Consider the following 18,395-nt stretch of genomic DNA (forward strand, 5'->3'; position numbering starts at 1 on the left):
CTTCACTGAGGACGCGGGACCCGTGCGGGACCCGTACGGTTCCGGGTTTATATTTTTAATGGTCAGTGGGGTCCGGGTCGGTCTTAGTTCATTACTTCGGGTCCCAAGTCTGATTAATATTGTGTGTAAAACCCGAGTCCATCGGAGAACGGCCGCGAGCGCAACCGCGCTAAAGCTCGAGTGCTGTTTCAGACCACGCGCCGCTTCATTTTCTTTATCCCATTTTTTTATAATCTTACTATTAATAGACCATATCTTTACTAAAATCTAAACAGTTTGCACAGAGATTGTAGCAAAAAGCAGTGCTTATACTGAACGAGCAAAGCTCTAGCTGACTCAGGATATAAAAAACGCAAAGCTGTAATGTAAAGTCTGTCATCGGGACAGCAAGTAGACTTTTAAATCTGAAATAATTAGTGGATTAAGCTTTTTTTAATCGGCAAAAGAGTAATAGAAAGCAGAAGCAGTAAAAGTGCCTATCTAATAGAAATTATTACCATTATAACATCAGTCACATTTATAATCTATAGACCTGCACTGTCTATTAATAGGCTATACATAGTATGGATATTGAGTTTGATAAAAGGGGTCATCAAATTACTTCATATATCGGTGCAAAAACATCAAGTGTTTTCGTGGTGCTTTGACAAACAGTGTCAGCTTTGTTTATGGCAAAGAAAGTTTGGGGTGGTTAGATTAATGAACTAGAATGTGTAATTAATATTAATGTTTAATAAATCAAAGTATTGTGTTGTGTCACACATTATTAGTTCTTTGTCACATGTATAGTAGACCATTTTTTGTCGGTGGATAATGATTGCCCTTTTCACCAGCTACCACCACAAGTAAATTTCAGATCTATGGGAAACACTGCATATATGCAAAAAATTACACACAGTGCACACATATTAAGCAAAAACTTTTATTTTGTATGCGATTAATCGCAATTAATCGTTTAACAGGCCTACATTTAGTTGTTAATGATTGAAATTAGTCTTTTTTGTAATGTACTATGACTTAACTGTTTGTTTTTAGACGCATTGACGCCAGCCTCCAGCCCATCATCAGGTGTGTATGGTGGTCCGGCAGGACAGGATGAGTTCACCTCCGGTTCCTTGAATCTGGAGTGTCGTGTGTGTTCTGATCGGGCGTCAGGATATCACTATGGAGTTCATGCCTGTGAGGGGTGTAAGGTGAGATGCTAAACCAGATGAACTCACTAGAAACTATACACCAGTTTCAGTTTCACAATTATGAACATTCATTTCCCTGAAGTGCGCTTACAATGTTGGTCAGAGGGTTCTTGCATCGTGTTGTAATTGACTCTTTTCCATCCGCTCTGACTATTGAGAAAACTTAAGAAATCATCAAACTCTAAATCATTTTTTAAAGATTCACAGTAACGGATGGGTTTCTGTGAAGGGTTGAGGGAAACGGTAGCATTTCTGAAGTACAGGCTCTGCATTATATCACGCACACACATACATACATATACACACACAGTGCTTGGCCCTGGGGCCCTGTACACTTTCTCCTATCAGAAGTGTTTCTCTCTTAGGGTCATTGAGGACGTGTCTCCATGTTTTCCACTCATATCTATGTCTAAAGTAACAGTTGGACAGACATCTGTTCTCTGGACATCTTAGTCATAATATAACTGTCAGAAAAACAACACGTAGGTTTCACCACAAAGTGTCAACAAGTTTTATTTTTAACCCCATTCACACAGCACCAGAAAATTTCCATAAAATTATCAGAGAGGCTTCCACACCCTAGAAATGTTCTGGGATCGCTTCGTAAAGAGGATCTAGTAACATACACGGAAAGCATCCAGTGTGAACCATGCCGAAACAATGCCGTAAGGGTTGTGTTGTAGTGAGGACGCGCGTGTCATTGCAATAAGAAGTTTTATGGATATACGTTGAGAAATGTCAGCAAATTGGACTGAAGCAGAGATCAAGGAGCTTATCACTATCTGCCCTGCATGACAGAACAGCAAACCAGGCGTTTCTTATGATCTTGTCATAAACTAAAATGCATGCGCTTGGTTTCTCCAGAGAGAAATCAAAGATTATTAGAAAACTTCAGACGCTGTGGAAAAAATATGTCACCTGTCGTTACGAGATCTTATGTGAGCACGCGCACAGATTCTGGAAAATCATTGGCGGTGGGAATAAACCAAATATTTTGACGCATTTTCCGTAATCTCTGTGTGAAAAGGGCTCTTATGTCTAATTGATGAAACACAGATCAATGATACACAGGTTGTTAGAGATTAATCTAAAAATCTTTTATTAATACAATTATAAAAATCATACAAATATTTTTTAAGTCATTTTCGTGTTTTGGTTTTTGAGCCAAGTGCATCCAGATTTTTAGATATCGGTTTTGGTCCAGAATTTTGCTACAGATTGTTTGTGCAGTTTTGATGGATTTGGGTGATTTGGGGGTAATATTTAGAGATTTCACTCTAAATAATAATACTAAAAACAGTCATCAAAACCACTACTACTACTACTACTAATAATAAATAGTGCTGGGCAAAGATTAATCGCGATTAATCGCATACAAAATAAAAGAGTTTTTTTTCAAATTATATGTGTGTGTACGTACATATACATATATTAATTTCAGATTTTTTTTAAAAATATATATTTTTTATATATATTATTTATATATAAAATATGTATGTATATATGTATGTATATATATATGTATATATATATATATATATATATATATATATACATACATACATACATACATACATACATACATACATACATACATACACACACACACACACACACACACACACACACACACACACACACACACACACACACACACACACACACACACACACACACACACACACACACACACACACACACACACACACACACACACACACACACACACACACACACACACACACACACACACACACATATATACATACATACATACATACATAAATGTGTGTGTGTATATATATATATATATATATATATATATATATATATATATATATATATATATATATATATATATATATATATATATATATATATATATATTAGGGCCGGGACTCGATTAAAAAAATTAATCTAATTAATTAGAGGCTTTGTAATTAATTAATCGAAATTAATCACATATAAATATTTGACCTGAGAACATTTAGAAGTTTTTTGAGGCCTTATTGTGCTGCGGTGATATGTGAATTCCTTGTTGCATAGCTTACACACAACCATGCTCTTATCGACGCTTCCATCCGTTCGTTTTTTATAAGAAAAATTCCCATCCACGGGGCCAACCAAAGCGATCTCATCAGCTTCTTCGTTCATGTTCACTGTGGTTTGTTGTTGTCTGAAGTCATGAACGCTAGTTGGTGCTCCAGTATAATCGGTTCGCCGAAACTCATCCAATGAGAAATGTTCCACGGTGCAAAAATAAGTGCGATTAAAATGCGTTAAAAATGTTTAACGCGTTATTTTTTGTGTAATTAATTCATCTTAATTAACGCGTTAAAGTCCCGGCCCTCCCTCTCTCTCTCTCTCTCTCTCTCTCTCTCTCTCTCTATATATATATATATATATATATATATATATATATATACATGCCTAAAATCACTTTTATTTTGTATGCGATTAATTGCAATTAATCTTTGCCCAGTACTAATTTGTAGTGTAATAATTCATTCGAAAACTGTACATTTTGTTAACACATCTGTTAAACAGCATCATACAGGACATAGCACACCATTCTTTTTTCAGAAGATATATGTAAGTTTATAAATATATTGTTATAAAGCGATATAATATTTCTTTAAACAGAAACTCATAAGTTAAACATTATAGGGCGGTTTCCTAGACAGGGTTTATAAGCCAGAACTAGGCCTTATTTATATTAGGACATTTCAGTTGTTTTTATGAACATAACTTACAAAAAACAATACTGGGGTGAATCTTGAGACATATGAACTGATATATGCAAGATGGATTAAAATAAAGGCAGCTCAAACATGCATGTTAGTCTGGGACTAGGATAAACCCTGTCATTTTCATTTTGTAACCGAACAATGTTTGGAGGTTTCTTTAGAGCGTTTATTGCCCTTTTTTCATTTATCACCTGACCATCAGTTGACCTGGTAAACTCCTGACCTTGCTATTAAAACTCTTTAAAATGTCTTCACCCGGTCTGGGTGTAAGTTATGTGACGGCTGCAGGGTAAACAAAACTCAGAGGGATTAAAGTAAGGTCATGTGATGAGACGAGATGTGTTTAGATTTTACACATGCTTAATTCTGTATACTATTTCTATTTCTGTACCTCAGAAATAGTTAGCAAAGTGATTTTATTAATGTTTTGTCTTTATTCTGATCCAAAGAGTAACAACGGAACTGATAGTAAGTATACTGCACAATGTTTCCAAAGGGTTTTTACCAACCAAAGTTTAATGCTTATGTTGAGTAACTATCTGTTACTGTATAGCGTTTATATTGCACATCATTCTTATATAAACAGTGCTTAACAAGTTTATTAAGCACCTGTCTATTTGCACTAATAGTTAGAGAGTCGAGCTTGTAACCCGAGAGTCGCCGGTTTGAGTCTCTATGTGTGTGTTTGCGTGCGTGTTCACTACTCACTGGATGGGTTACATGCAAAGGTCACATTCCAAGTATGGGTTACCCTACGTTGGTCAACAGAGTACATCACTTTCTCTTCACTTTCACTTTTTCCAGAAAGATTACAGGCATCATGAAGTGTTTTAATCAGGAGTGACAAATGTCAAATTAAATTTCTGTTTTTAAACCCAAACCCAAAGTCAGAAATGATTCAAAGGTAACATTCAACCATAAAACTTAAACCTAATTGACTGCGAGTACATAACTGGTATTGGGCATCAGTATAATAAATTAATAATCAAGTGCTTTACTATTTGATATGTATGTTACTATGTATGCATGGTGCGATTTGCTGGGGGGGGTTGGGGGAACTCACCCCCCCCATGGTCTTTATATCCCTGCCTCTGATTAATTTTATTTTGTCCGATGTGCGAAAAAATGTATCTCCCCATGATTACCAGTCATTAAATGGACATAAAGCTCTGATAGGTGTGGTGTTGCCGTACGCTTGCTGTCGTGAAACTTGTGGTCCTCCATCTGAGCAAATCCCTTCGTGTTTGTGTCCTTTGCTTAACCTCTCGTCCTCCTCCTCCATATTCCACCATCCTCTCTCCCTGATCTGCCTTTCGAAACTGTGAGTGTTTCTGGGGACCGAATGGCTCAACAGAAGTGAAGCAACATGAAATGGTTTTCTCCTGCCAGTCTTTCTGTTGACTTCTGCACGACTGGTGAATCGCTGCTTGTCTTCAGATTGCACAAGCCGCTTAATTTCTTGCTTTTAAATCTCTCTGGAGTTTTGCGCTGGTGTTTCCAGGGTTGCCGCGAATGCACAATAACACTTTTTGTCACAAACTGTAATTCTTTTCAGATTCAGAGAGACATTGAGTTTAGTAGCTATACGTTGCAGTGATGTTAACCGTGTTTGTTATACTTCTTTCACACATAAAATTGTCTGTGTGCCAATCACGTCTCGTCTCGTATGGGATCGATCCTAGGATAGGGACCATTTACACAATAACATTTTCAACCATAAACAGGAAAGTTTTCGTGTGCTTTGACCATTCGTTTACACAACAACTGCATTTTGGGACGCAAACTTTTTGAAGACGGCTTCAAAGTGTAAGTTTTTGATAATGACATCTTGTCTTCTTCGTGTAAACTACGTTAACGCAAATCTGAATTAACGGTGACGTGCGCATTTGTGTCTATATAGGCATGTGCGAGTATAACCAAAATGTTTATTAACGCTTTAAAAAGTTTACAAAATATTGCATGTGTACGCAGGTGTGTAGTGTTAATTTACAAAGTAACATCGCCATCTACAGGCCTAGCACATGTACTAAAGCATATTATTTAGTTGTCTTCGTAGATTTGTGTAAATGCAGATCTTTTTGCCAACATGAAAAATGTGAAGAAAAATGTTTTTGCTTTTTACAGTTTTACAGAGATTTTTCGATACTGTTTATATCACATTAAATGTATTTGCAGGACATACAGTTGAATTAGTTTTTTTCTGTAATGTTATTGTGATGTAAAATGAACCGTACAGTTTTAGCATGATATAAGGTTTTGGTCGTACCGTACAGTTCTTATATTAGCGCCGTGTTCCTCATTAAGTCAACCCTGCTTCTATTTGAAATGTTTGTAACCATGCCTGAAAGCCAGAACGAATGCTTATAAGAGAGGAAACCCCAAGGACGGACACGACGTATGAATGTGCTGCCAAACTATTCAGAGAAGCGTCTGGTTTGCATGTTGTACATCATTTTCTGGCCTGTTTAATACGGACACATAAACTAAAAATAGTATAAACTCTGCAGATATATTCCAAGCAAGTGATAACCTTGTGTTTGGTTAACTCAACGTGTGTCATTTGGTTTCTCTTGCAGGGTTTCTTCAGACGGACCATTCGCCTTAAACTGGAGTATGACAAGTGTGAACGCCGCTGTAAGATCCAAAAGAAGAATCGAAACAAGTGCCAATACTGTCGATTTCAGAAGTGCCTGATGGTGGGAATGTCTCACAATGGTGAGCCGATGGATCTCGCAAACAAACTTTTTATATCTGGGTCCAAATTTAGGTTTAGATTAACTCTTTCCATGCCAGCATTTTTTTAAGTTGTCAGCCAGCGCCAGGTTTTTTTTTGTGATTTTGCCTTTCAGAAAATTTTCTTCTATAAATATATAAACATAAAGATTAATGAAATGAAAGAACAGACCCTCTGCATTCAAACAAACAAACGGAAGAACTATCTCATCCTATCTTCATGTGTTTTCTTTAACACCTCTCAAATATGGGTTGGTTTCTTCAAAATAAAGCGGAAATAATTGCATTTTTGTAAAGGACTTTTGTTACAAATTAAATTCAGAACGAATATCAAAACATACACATAGTTTTTACTGTTTTTGAAGCTGTTGATGCTTCAGTTTTTTATAAATTGGGTAAAAGCACCACCTAGAGGATAATAGCGGAATTATAGATTACCATTGAAACTCATCTGGGAAGCGTTTTCTCGTAATTGACTAGGTAACTCGTCAATGGCGGAGAAAAGGATAACTAACGGCTTGCGTCAGCCCAAACGCCTCTTGCTGTTAAAAAAAACTACTGTCAGGATTTACTTAAGACGTGCAGTCAAAAATTTGCACTGAAAGTTGACCTTATTGCGTATGTATTTGTAGGAGTTACCCTTTCAGACACCAAATTTATGATATTAAAATAAATCACGCAACACGACAAGTTTTGTGCTTGTCAATTTACTGGTATTTGTGCCAAATTTTAATACCCCCTCCAAAAAAAACTCATATTGCATTGGTTATTATGGAAATGAGATGTTGCGCCTGCGTTTTTTTAAAGGCAGAGTGCATGTAATATTGTGGCAAACTTGTTTTGTGCATCGCTGCATTTACAAACAAGATGTAAATGCCAAAAGTTTACTAAGATTATTTCTCAATGCTGGCTAATCTTTGACTAAATATCAGGTGGAACACTAACAGAACCGGTTTGGTTGTCTTTGTCCTTCAAATATTAATCTTCCAAAACCTCCATCATAGTTTCCATTCATCTGAATCTCATCTCACTCTACACAATCTGCTGAATGATCTCAGTCTGTAACCCAAACTCTTTATGCGGATGACCCTTGACCTTGCCCTGTGGAAACATATGAGGCTGCATGTTCACCCTAACCCTGTTCATCAGAGTCATGAAGGGTAAAATTGGCAGACCTGGGTGGAGTCATTTCACCATGGGGTCATATTTGGATAACATTGGCTTTACATACCAAATCTTCCAAATGCAAACACGTGGATAAAAAGTGTCTGTAACGTTCTAGCATCACCTATGTTTCTTCACAAAATGTTCAAATCTAGTTTCTGTTGTAATCCATCCAAGATGTTGATTCAGCGTTTTTGCCTACCGGTTTTCTTCATGTCCAATAACAGCATGAACTGAATCTGAACACCATCCAGTTTGAAATCCGTGTTGCTCAATTCCTCTGGGTGAGCACCAGACATCATGAGCTGACAAAATGTGTAAATAGTGACCCTGTATTTCAGCAGATGTTACTTTCCATTCATGAGGCTGTTTGGTAAGAGAATTTGCTGTTAAGCATCTTTTTCAGCAACAGTGAACATTAGGGATGTTCCCCAAAAGTTTGTTGAAGGTAAAGCTCAGTGAGTCGTCGTAACATAAGATTTACAGTAGCAGATGTAATTTTATGTACATTTTATGTAAAAATTTAAAATTTGAACATTTTGAGTGAACTCACTTCATTTGCACGAGACGTTTGTGTCAGTGAAATTAAGACTTGAATACACTCAATTAGCTTGTAGTATTAATATGTATATATGAGCGTTTTTTATATCTTACCAGATTGTCAGACCTCCTCACCCACTTTCTTCCCAACAAGATCCTTTTTATTCCCGTTTCTATAAAAGTACGAAGATGTGTTGTACAGCTCTGAGTGTCCACATACATTGACGATGATTTTGTCCTCCATTATTGTTTTGTATTTCTGCCTCCGCTCGCTACGTTTATTTCACGTCACTACTAGAGCAAGCTTCTGATTGGTTATTGCGCCGGGAATATCTACCAAAGTTTACATTTTACATTCACATCATTTGATTAAATGGTGTCTTTGCATTGACATAACATGAAAATCATTTGCACTTACCACTTCATTCGCGCTTAACCCTTTATTTGCGCTTAACTCATGCTTAACATTTAATTCGCACTTAACGCTTTATTCGCACTTAACTCATGCTAACCGTTTAATTCGCACTTTACGGTTTATTCGCACTTAACTCATGCTAAACGTTTAATTCGCACTTTACGGTTTATTCGCACTTAACTCATGCTTAACATTCAATTTGCACTTACGCTTTATTCGCACTTAACTCATGCTAACCGTTTAATTCGCACTTTACGGTTTATTCGCACTTAACTCATGCTAAACGTTTAATTCGCACTTTACGGTTTATTCGCACTTAACTCATGCTTAACATTCAATTCGCACTTACGCTTTATTCGCGCTTAACTCATGCTAAACGTTTAATTCGCACTTTACGGTTTATTCGCACTTAACTCATGCTTAACATTCAATTTGCACTTAACGCTTTATTTGCACTTAACTCATGCTTAACATTTAATTTGCACTTACGCTTTATTTGCGCTTAACTCATGCTTAACATTTAATTCTCACTTAACACTTTATTCGCACTTAACTCATACTTAATGTTTAATTCGCACTTAATGCTTTATTCGTGCTTAACTCATGCTTATCGTTTAATTTGCTCTTAATGATTCGTTCACGTTTAATGCGCAACAGGATGTCTTTCGCATCTTTTCATTGACTTAACATATAAATCATTCGCGCTTACAACTTCATTCGTACTTAACTCATGCGTAACGTTGTATTCGCGCTTAACACTTTATTCACACTTAACTCATGCTTAACATTTAATTCGCACTTAACACTTTATTAACACTTAACTCATGCTTAACATTCAATTCGCACTTACGCTTTATTTGCGCTTAACTCATGCTTAACATTTAATTCGCACTTAACGCTTTATTCGCGCTTAACTCGTGCTTAATGTTGTATTCGCGCTTAACGCTTTATTCACACTTAACTCATGCTTAACGTTTAATTCACACTTAACACTTTATTCACGCTTTACTCATGCTTAACATTCAATTCGCACTTAACACTTTACTCGCGCTTAATTCATGCTAAACGTTTAATTCGCACTTAACACTTTATTTGCGCTTAACTCATGCTAAACGTTTAATTCGCACTTAACGCTTTATTCGCGCTTAACTGGTGCTTTACATTGTATTCCCACTTAACGCTTTATTCGCACTTAACTCATGCTTAACGTTTAATTCACACTTAACGCTTTATTTTCGCTTAACTCGTGTTTAACGTTGTATTCACGTTTAACACTTCATTCATGTTTAGCACACAACAGGATGTCTATCGCGTCTTTACATTGACTTAACATGTAAATCACTTGCACCTAACGCTTCATTCGTGTCTGGTGTGAACGCACCATTAGTTAATTTCAGCTGATGTGTTTCTGTCTGTCCATCTATCCAACAGCCATTCGGTTTGGGCGAATGCCGCAGTCGGAGAAGCTCAGACTGAAGGCGGAGATCCTGACCGGTGAACGTGAGGTTGAAGACCCGCAGGTGGCTGACCAGAAAACTCTCGCCAAGCAGATTCACGAGGCCTACCTGAAGAACTTCAGTATGAACAAATCCAAATCACGTAGCATCTTGACAGGAAAAGCAAGCACACCGGTAAGATGATCTTGAATCATTTATTTAAGGTGATTAATTATTGGATGTTTATTTGGAGTCATTCAATCTCCTATAAGCACCTGAAAAACAGCCCACAACAGCCTAGCAAGTATCCGACACATTTTTCACCAGATAAGATCAAATCTGAGTGCTGTCATGACCTAAGGGTGACAGGCTGTTGTGTATGAACGTACATCAGCAGAAGTTTCTTCTCAAACATGTTTCCCATCATGCATCTGGTGCTTTAGTTTGATTGTTGTATCCGCTCACCAGCAGATTTTCTTACTGTGAGCTCAACACGACATGAACAGCTGTTAGGCCTGAGAGCAGCTGCATTAAGAGTCTCTCTCACTTTCAGATTTTTTCTTTTGTAATGCAATGCATCATAACTTTGACATGCATGCTTTATTCTCATTGGTCTGTTCAGCCGTTTGTCATCCATGACATGGAGACTCTTCAGCTGGCCGAACAAACGTTTGTGGCAAAGATGGTGGGATCCTCCGGTGGGCTGTTAAATAAAGACCCAGAGGTTCGAATATTTCACTGCTGTCAGTGTACATCTGTGGAGACGGTTACTGAGCTGACAGAGTTCGCCAAATCTGTGCCGGGCTTCTCTAACCTGGACCTGAACGACCAGGTCGGTGTCAGATATAGCCAGCATGTACCGTATGAAAAAACTCAATTTAAAAGCTCTCATCTTTAAATCTATTTGTACTTATTTGAGTCTTTGTTCACTATCAGGTAACGCTTTTGAAGTACGGCGTCCACGAGGCGCTCTTCGCAATGCTGGCGTCCTGCATGAATAAAGACGGCCTGTTGGTGGCGTACGGTAGCGGCTTCATCACCAGAGAGTTTCTGAAGAGCTTACGGCGGCCCTTCAGCGACATGATGGAGCCCAAGTTTCAGTTTGCCATGAAGTTCAACTCCCTCGAGCTGGACGATAGCGATCTTGCGTTGTTCGTCGCTGCCATCATCTGTTGTGGAGGTATAAATGCAATGGAAGAATCCTTGTGTCAATAGTTTACCGAAAATTAGCCCATAATTTACTCACCTTAACTCTTTCCCCACCATTGACGAGTTATCTTGTCAATTAAGGGAAAACATTTGCATGAAACAACGTGTTCCGGATGAGTTTTTATGGTTATATGTAATACTGCGGTAATCCACTAGATGGCGCTCTCACCTAATTTATAAAAAACTGAAGCAAAAAAAGTATTTATTAATTTTAAACTACATGTATGCTTTGATAATCGTTCTGAATCAAAATAGCAAAAATGCTATTTTTTTACTTTTTGCTAAAAAAAATTATTTTTGAAAAAAAAATTGAAATATTTAAGAGTTTATAAGCAGAGAAAAAAATATAGATAGGATGAAACGTTTTTTTCCCGATTTGTTTTTTTTGTTTTGTTTATTGCTTGCTTAAAAGCAGAGGATCTGTTCTTTTATTTGATATATTTGTATGTTTATATATTTTTAGAAGAACATTTTTCTGGAAGGCATTTTGTGAAACTTTTGTAAAAATAGCAAAAAAAGCTGGGATTAATGCCGTCCTAGGTGTATATAAAAATTGCGCCATGTCAGCTCCATGTTGGAATGGGAAGCACAACTTTATTCATACAATGTGAAATTGTGGCTTAACTCATTCCCGCCAGTCTTTTTTTTTTTTTAAGTTGCCCACCAATGATTTTCACAAAAGTTTTAAAAAACTGCCTTTTTTAGGAAAATTTTCTTCTAAAAATATATAAACATACAAACATATCAAATAAAAGAACAGACGCTCTGCTTTCAAACAAACAATAAACAAACAAACAAAACGGGGAAAAAAACGTTTCATCCTATCTAAATTTTTCTTAAAAAACTCTTTAAAAAAAAATAGCAAAAAGCTGAAATAATTGCATTTTTGTGAAGGAATTTTGTCAGAGATCACATTCAGAACTATTATCAAAACATACACAGTGTTTAAAATTAATAAATAATTTTTTGCTTCAGTTTTTTTCACAAATTGCGCAAGTTACTGCAGATTAAAGGTGAAATTTGTAAGATATTTGCAGTAAAATATCCAAAAACCACTAGGCCAGTGTTATTTATTTTGTCCAACTGATTACTATCAATAACTCAAATTTTTTCAACTACTTGTAAATCATGAGAATATCCACGTGACCCTTTGTTACCGCCTTTACTGACGTAAAAAGCACATGATCCCATAAGCGTACGGGCCAACCAAACGTCCCAAGAAGAGTTTGGAACAAGACAAGAAAAAGAATGAGGATCAATATATATATATATATATAAAACCTTACATAATGAAATAAAATGATGTCATCAAACAAAACATTTTTAAGACTTGATTACCTTATCCGTCAATGTGATTTCTCGTTCGTGTCTGATTGATGGCCATCAGCGGTTAAAGACTACAAATAGATAGTTAAAGACTACAAATCCCATAATTCCACACTGCTTCAGAGCGTCATTAATCTACGTAATTTGTTATTGTTGCTGTTTTTGCGCCATCTAGTGGCAAATTCTACATATTCCACCTTTAACATTAAAATTAATCAATAAAAGTTTTTTTATGCAAATGTTTTCTCTTAATTGGCGAGATAACTCATGAATGGCGGGGAAAGAGTTCAATATAATTTGTGATGTCATTAAACAGAGCAAAGCTGATTTTGTCATGCATCTGGTCCTTGTAGATCGTCCAGGCCTGACGAACGTGCCACACATTGAACTGATGCAGGAGAGCATCGTCAACGTTCTTCAGACACATCTGAGAAGCAACCATGCTGATAATGTCTTCCTCTTCCCTAAACTCCTGCAGAAACTGGTGGATCTCCGACAGCTGGTGACCGAGCACGCTCAGTTAGTGCAAGAGATCAAAAAGACAGAGGACACGGCACTGCATCCATTACTGCAGGAGATTTATAGAGACATGTACTGACTCGGGTCTGATGCTCTCGGACACAACGTTGACCATTAATGGTTCCTTCCTCTAGTAGATTTCAAGAAGAGTCTGGAAAGGACATAAAGCCTCCAAACTGAGGGGCTTCGGCATGAACCACTATTCCCAGGATTTGCTGGGATTCTGGGCCTGTCAGAAAAATGTACAGAAACATTATTGTTGGGTTAAAACGATTGGTTTCTGTGTTTGTTGGTGAGAAAGTTAAGATATAAACTAAACTTGACCTGTGGTTTTAAGACTAGAGATATTTTTGAATACTTGGGCCAGAAACTGTGAATCAAACACTAATATGCCCATCTTCGTACAGCAATATTACTTTTGTATTGAAATGCAGTAAATTTTCAGTATGACCACCCAAGTGACTTCCTCATAGACCCTCAGTAACTAGTAAAACTGACTGGTTTATACTCTACAGGGACATTTAACTTTAGACTTACCGTTGTTACAAGCACATTATTTTGTATCATGCTAATATGAAGCACTTTGAAGCGTTTTAGTATCTTAAACAGTTTCTGCAAATTTTCATATTGTTTGTCCTGTCCTTCATGAGCTCTCATACAGCCCTCGGATAACGTTCACTGATTTTTTCGTTCACACCATAGACGGATGACGCGTTTCATAGACTTCCATTGTAAGAAAATGAAGCGAAATATATCAAAAATGGCCGCTGACATCATTTAGAGTAAGAATCCTGGAGTAAAGTCTGTTTTTTTACATGTATCCGAATGTATGCTCACCGCCAAATGCACAGCCCTGCAAGGTATAGTTTATTTGACTCGTACGTGTACATTGATGTTCTATGCATGCGCATTGCGACAAAATGCAATGCATCTCTTGGGCTACATACTGCATTCTCCAGTAGGCACATGCAAAGGTTTCGAAAATCCGGTGGTGTACTTGCAGTACGTGCGCACTCTTCTGATAACGAACATTGCGTCACACGCACTGTATGCGGACCAGCACATACATGTAAAACATTTACTTACTTTGGTTTATGCTGCGTTTACACCAACCGCGTTTCAGGAAATCGTGTCTACCGCTTAAACAGTTTGAATGCATTTAGAGCGAAGTAGACGCACGGAAAAAGCAAGCATTTGATGGGCGTCAGAGGCAAAATCCCCTTCTTGTGGGAGGGGCAAGTGCTATACGGTTGTCTGTTTGCAAGATGACTGATGTTGATTGTGCATTTATCGAGAGAGTTACCAGTTTGTATTTGGTCACCTTACTATAGGGGGAAAATAAAGGCGCGGGTTGATAAACGTCACGTGACTCAAAAGTGAAATGTGTATTACAACTTACCAGGTTGCGCGATGTCCTCACTGACAATCTTCCGAGCGAGTTCCTTTTTATTCCAGTCTCTATAGAAATAAGAATTTGTGTCGTATAGCTCCGCGTGACTGCTTACGGACAATATCAAGTGTTCCTTCAGGTTGAATGATTGACTCTGGGCGGGGCTGCCGCCACAGCAGCAAGCAGGCTCCTGATTGGTTAACGTGGCGCAAAATTCCACCAAAGTTAAAATTTTTCAATTCGGGTGTCAGCTGCAAATTCGCGTCAAACGCAAAATGCACAAGAAGCACCATTCACGCGTACCGCGCCAGACGCTCAATTCACGCGGAATTGAGGCGGAATCGCGTCTTCCGCACCACGCCAGACGCCTCATTCGCGCTGCAAGACCTCCAGACACGAGTCAATGCGTCTTCACATTGACTTAACATTGAAATCACTTGCGCTTCACGCCTCTACCGCGGCTGGTGTAAGCGCAGCATTAGAGTCTGCGTGGTAGTGATCAAGCGGTATCAAGGCTCCGCCCATTTTCACATTTGACTCGTTCACAGATGCAAATCAAGTCGTCACACCACTTTTAATAGCAATTAACTCTTTCCCCGCCATTGATGAGTTATCTTGTCAATTAAGATAAAACATTTGCATGAAAAACGTGTTCCTGATGAATTTTTATCCACTAGATGGCACACAATTTATCTAAATTTTTTTATTAATTTTATTCTGATCTCTAACAAAATTCCTTCGAATTCTTTCATTAGATATATTTGTATGTTTTTATATTTTAAGAAGAAAATTTTCCTGGAAGGCATTTTGTGAAACTTTTGTGAAAATCAAGTGGGCAACTTTTTAAAAAAATGCTGGTGGGGATGAGTTAATGAGTTACTTTAAAACACAAAGAAAAACAAACATGTAAAAGTACATTAACATGATAAAAATGACTAAAATACTATTACTGGGCAAAATATTTTTGAAGTTTAAGTTTGGCTCAAATATATGACACAAAAAAGCAAAATGATTTCTATTAAGCATTTTAATAAGCATTTCAAACGTTAGTTCTCTAAACCGCCCAGACACAGAAGCTAATGTTAAAAAGTTATTGTATTGGAGTTTTCGGATGGTTACACATAAGACGTTGCTAGATTTATGCTTGTCACCTGGTTTGATACGAACAAAAACCAAACAAATGTAAGCTCTGATTGTCAGCAGTTATTTGCGTTCTTACAGAACTTCAGTGTCATTGAAAAGACAGAAATACTGAATTCAGCGTAATACGTGAGGATGTGCATTTCTGATATGCACTTACATTGTAAAATGTGTTTTTGTTTGTAAGTTGTGTCCTTGCTTCTCTGGGGCTCAGTTTCGATTGTTAAACAGCTCGGATATTGTTAAGGTATTGTGTGCACTATGCAAGATTATGACTATGTTGTTTATTAAATGTAGTCTTTTTATACTAAGGCAAAGTTATCTTTATGAATATATATATATCAGATGTTCAATCCATTTTTTCCCAGTGCAACATAAAAACAGAGAAATCACTGTGTCAAGCCTAAATTGTCTTAAATTCCCACATTATAATGAACCGATACACAAATCAAATAAGAAACCGATGTACACACTGCAAAAAAAATTGATTTTCAAGAAAAAAAATCATAATTTTGTCTTGTTTCAGTAAAAATATCTAAATTAAGATGCTTTTTCTTGATAAGCAAAACGACTCAAGAAAGTAAGTCTAGTCTTTAGACCAAAAATATCAATTTTTTTGCTTGTTTTATTTTTTTACTGAAAACAAGACAAAAATACTAAGAATTTTTTCCTTGAAAATCGTTTTTTGCAGTGTAAACTTGTTTATTATATTGCACAAATATTAGAGATGCACGGATACTAAATTTCTTTGCCGATACGATAAGTAGAGTGATGTCTGACGATACCGATTACCGATAGTTTGGAAGTTTTACTTGTTGCACTTAAATTAACACAATTTTGAAAGAAATGCAAATACAACTTTTTCTTAATTCTTTTTTTCGCTATCCATTTTCCAATAGTGTGAAAAAACGCTTTTACTGGCCGATTACAGATTATTAGCCGATATATCGCTAACAAATATATAAAAAGAGAATCCTGATTTGACACTTTATTTCTTCTAACATCAGGGAAGGTTTATAAATATTGGTCCTAGATCAGTGTTGCTACTGTTAGAAACCTTTTTGCATACAAATCTGTGTTTGTCTGTGAAGTCGTGCATTGGCGTAAAAAACATTTCTGTAGCAGAAATTCATGACAAGGCAATTAAAAGCAGTTTATTGTATTGAATCAAAGCTCTTGTTATTTCATGTGGACTTTAACAGGGTCTACGTGATTTTATTTTGCCACAAACTGTTACTGAAAAACTGATGCTTAAACATCCAAACCTTTATTCTGACCAATCCTATTGTTTCTTTGTAAGCATCTCCTGTCAGGTTGTTTTAATATCAACCCGTAGTCTCAGGTACAAGAGTAATATACTCCTGAACATTTTATTCGTATAGATTTCTATACATCTGCCACTGCCATGTCAAGCCAAATGGTTTGTAAATCCAGCGAGGTTCTTAACGGTGCGCTTTCTGACGTGTCTCAACACACTGTCAGGACATTTTAGAAATGAGTAAATGCAGTAAAAGCATCATTTTACTAGCTTGGTGTCGTTTTCATATCAGTTAATGTGCTTATTATTAATGCTGACTGATTTACTTTATTTCTGTTTAATGTGTAAATGTGTTCATATCCCTTCAGAATGTGCTGAATACTCATCCTCCAATCACGGTTATTAGTACGGCTGTGTGCAGAATTGAATGCTAAGCTTACTACATACTAACTACTGGACATTATACAGTATATTGTATACTGCATTTGTGTGTGTGCAATGTTAAATGTGTTACCTTCTTGCATGTTTAATTTTAGGGGATGGGTCAATGTTTATTTTAAATGTTTGTGTAAAAGTCAAGCAAGAAAAGAGATTTGAGGCTAACATTACTGGTTTCATTTTCATACTGGGAATCTGAAGGTCAAATGAGACGCATTGCATTGTGGGATACATTTTCATGTGCTGTGTGCGCCCTGGTTGTGTATTGCACATCTGTTCTCCCTGCTACAATGTACGTAATACAAACAGCAGAAATAGTGAAGTGTGGCAGTATGTCTTTCACGTGCCTTAGATTCAGACGGACTGCAGGTTATTCAATGAAGGTGAATGATTTATGGCACATTTGAATGTCACTTGTACAATTAGTAGTTGCAAAACTGGTTGTTTTTTTGTGTATTATAATTAAAAATTGATCAAAATAAGGTTTCATATGCCAATCGAGCAAATGTGCATAAAGTATTACATTGTTTTCTGTTTATTATTCATTCATTAAAATAACATGCTTTGTTGTTTTCAACTAGAATGCATGGCGGTAGAAGGGATTCGAATGATTTTATATCAGGGAATTGTCTCTTGGTCTTCCCGTAGTCCGTATAGCTCAGGTCAAAGTGAAATATTGCTCTGCCTTTCACAGCATAATGTCTAATAAACGATTTATACACAGACTTTTCACTTTGTATTAGCTATTAATTGTTAATGTAATGCTCCATAAAAGGGATTCTGTGTAGATTTTATAACTATAGACACATGTTTGACATACCAAGTCCTGTTTTAAAATAAAAGATAATTGTAAAAGCAAGCATTGCCTTTCTCTCAATATTTAAAAG

At 36.7% G+C, this 18,395-nt stretch overlaps 1 protein-coding gene across 2 annotated transcripts in view; it reads left to right on the top strand.

The window, feature by feature from the left end:
• The window catches only part of pparab (peroxisome proliferator-activated receptor alpha b), a 29,283-nt gene extending 11,050 nt beyond the window's left edge, over positions 1-18,233 (top strand). For both annotated transcript variants that reach the window (XM_073813335.1, XM_065277383.1), the window contains 6 exons: positions 1,036-1,193; positions 6,517-6,655; positions 10,224-10,423; positions 10,851-11,060; positions 11,165-11,408; positions 13,117-18,233. In XM_073813335.1, coding sequence (XP_073669436.1) covers positions 1,036-1,193; positions 6,517-6,655; positions 10,224-10,423; positions 10,851-11,060; positions 11,165-11,408; positions 13,117-13,361 — 1,196 coding nt within the window. In that variant the 3' untranslated portion in view covers positions 13,362-18,233. The remainder of the gene's footprint in view (positions 1-1,035; positions 1,194-6,516; positions 6,656-10,223; positions 10,424-10,850; positions 11,061-11,164; positions 11,409-13,116) is intronic.
• Positions 18,234-18,395: the final 162 nt, after the last annotated feature.

Source organism: Paramisgurnus dabryanus, chromosome 23, assembly GCF_030506205.2.
Source record: "Paramisgurnus dabryanus chromosome 23, PD_genome_1.1, whole genome shotgun sequence".
Lineage (NCBI taxonomy): Eukaryota > Metazoa > Chordata > Actinopteri > Cypriniformes > Cobitidae > Paramisgurnus > Paramisgurnus dabryanus.